At 32.4% G+C, this 272-nt stretch overlaps 1 protein-coding gene across 1 annotated transcript in view; it reads right to left on the reverse strand.

The window, feature by feature from the left end:
- LOC109327761 overlaps positions 14 to 272 on the reverse strand; it is a 2,363-nt gene continuing 2,104 nt past the window's right edge. Inside the window, exon 3 of the mRNA XM_019560913.1 lies at positions 14 to 46. Within this exon, the coding sequence (XP_019416458.1) occupies positions 14 to 46 (33 nt within the window). The remainder of the gene's footprint in view (positions 47 to 272) is intronic.

Consider the following 272-nt stretch of genomic DNA (forward strand, 5'->3'; position numbering starts at 1 on the left):
CCCTTAGACTTCATTAGGTAGATCCAGGTATGCCTACTATAATCATCTACAACAGTAAGAAAATATTTATGCCCATGTATAGAAATATTAGAGATAGGGCCCCAAATATCCATGTGAAATAGATCAAAACAATCAATACTTCTATTCATGCTATTAGGGAAAGAGAGCTTAGTTTGTTTACCAATATAACAGTAATCACAAATCTTATCTGAATCAAAATGCACATAGCTGAATTCTTTACAGATTGTGTTCATTATAGAAGATGATGGATG

Source organism: Lupinus angustifolius, chromosome LG15 (assembly GCF_001865875.1).
Source record: "Lupinus angustifolius cultivar Tanjil chromosome LG15, LupAngTanjil_v1.0, whole genome shotgun sequence".
Taxonomy (NCBI): domain Eukaryota; kingdom Viridiplantae; phylum Streptophyta; class Magnoliopsida; order Fabales; family Fabaceae; genus Lupinus; species Lupinus angustifolius.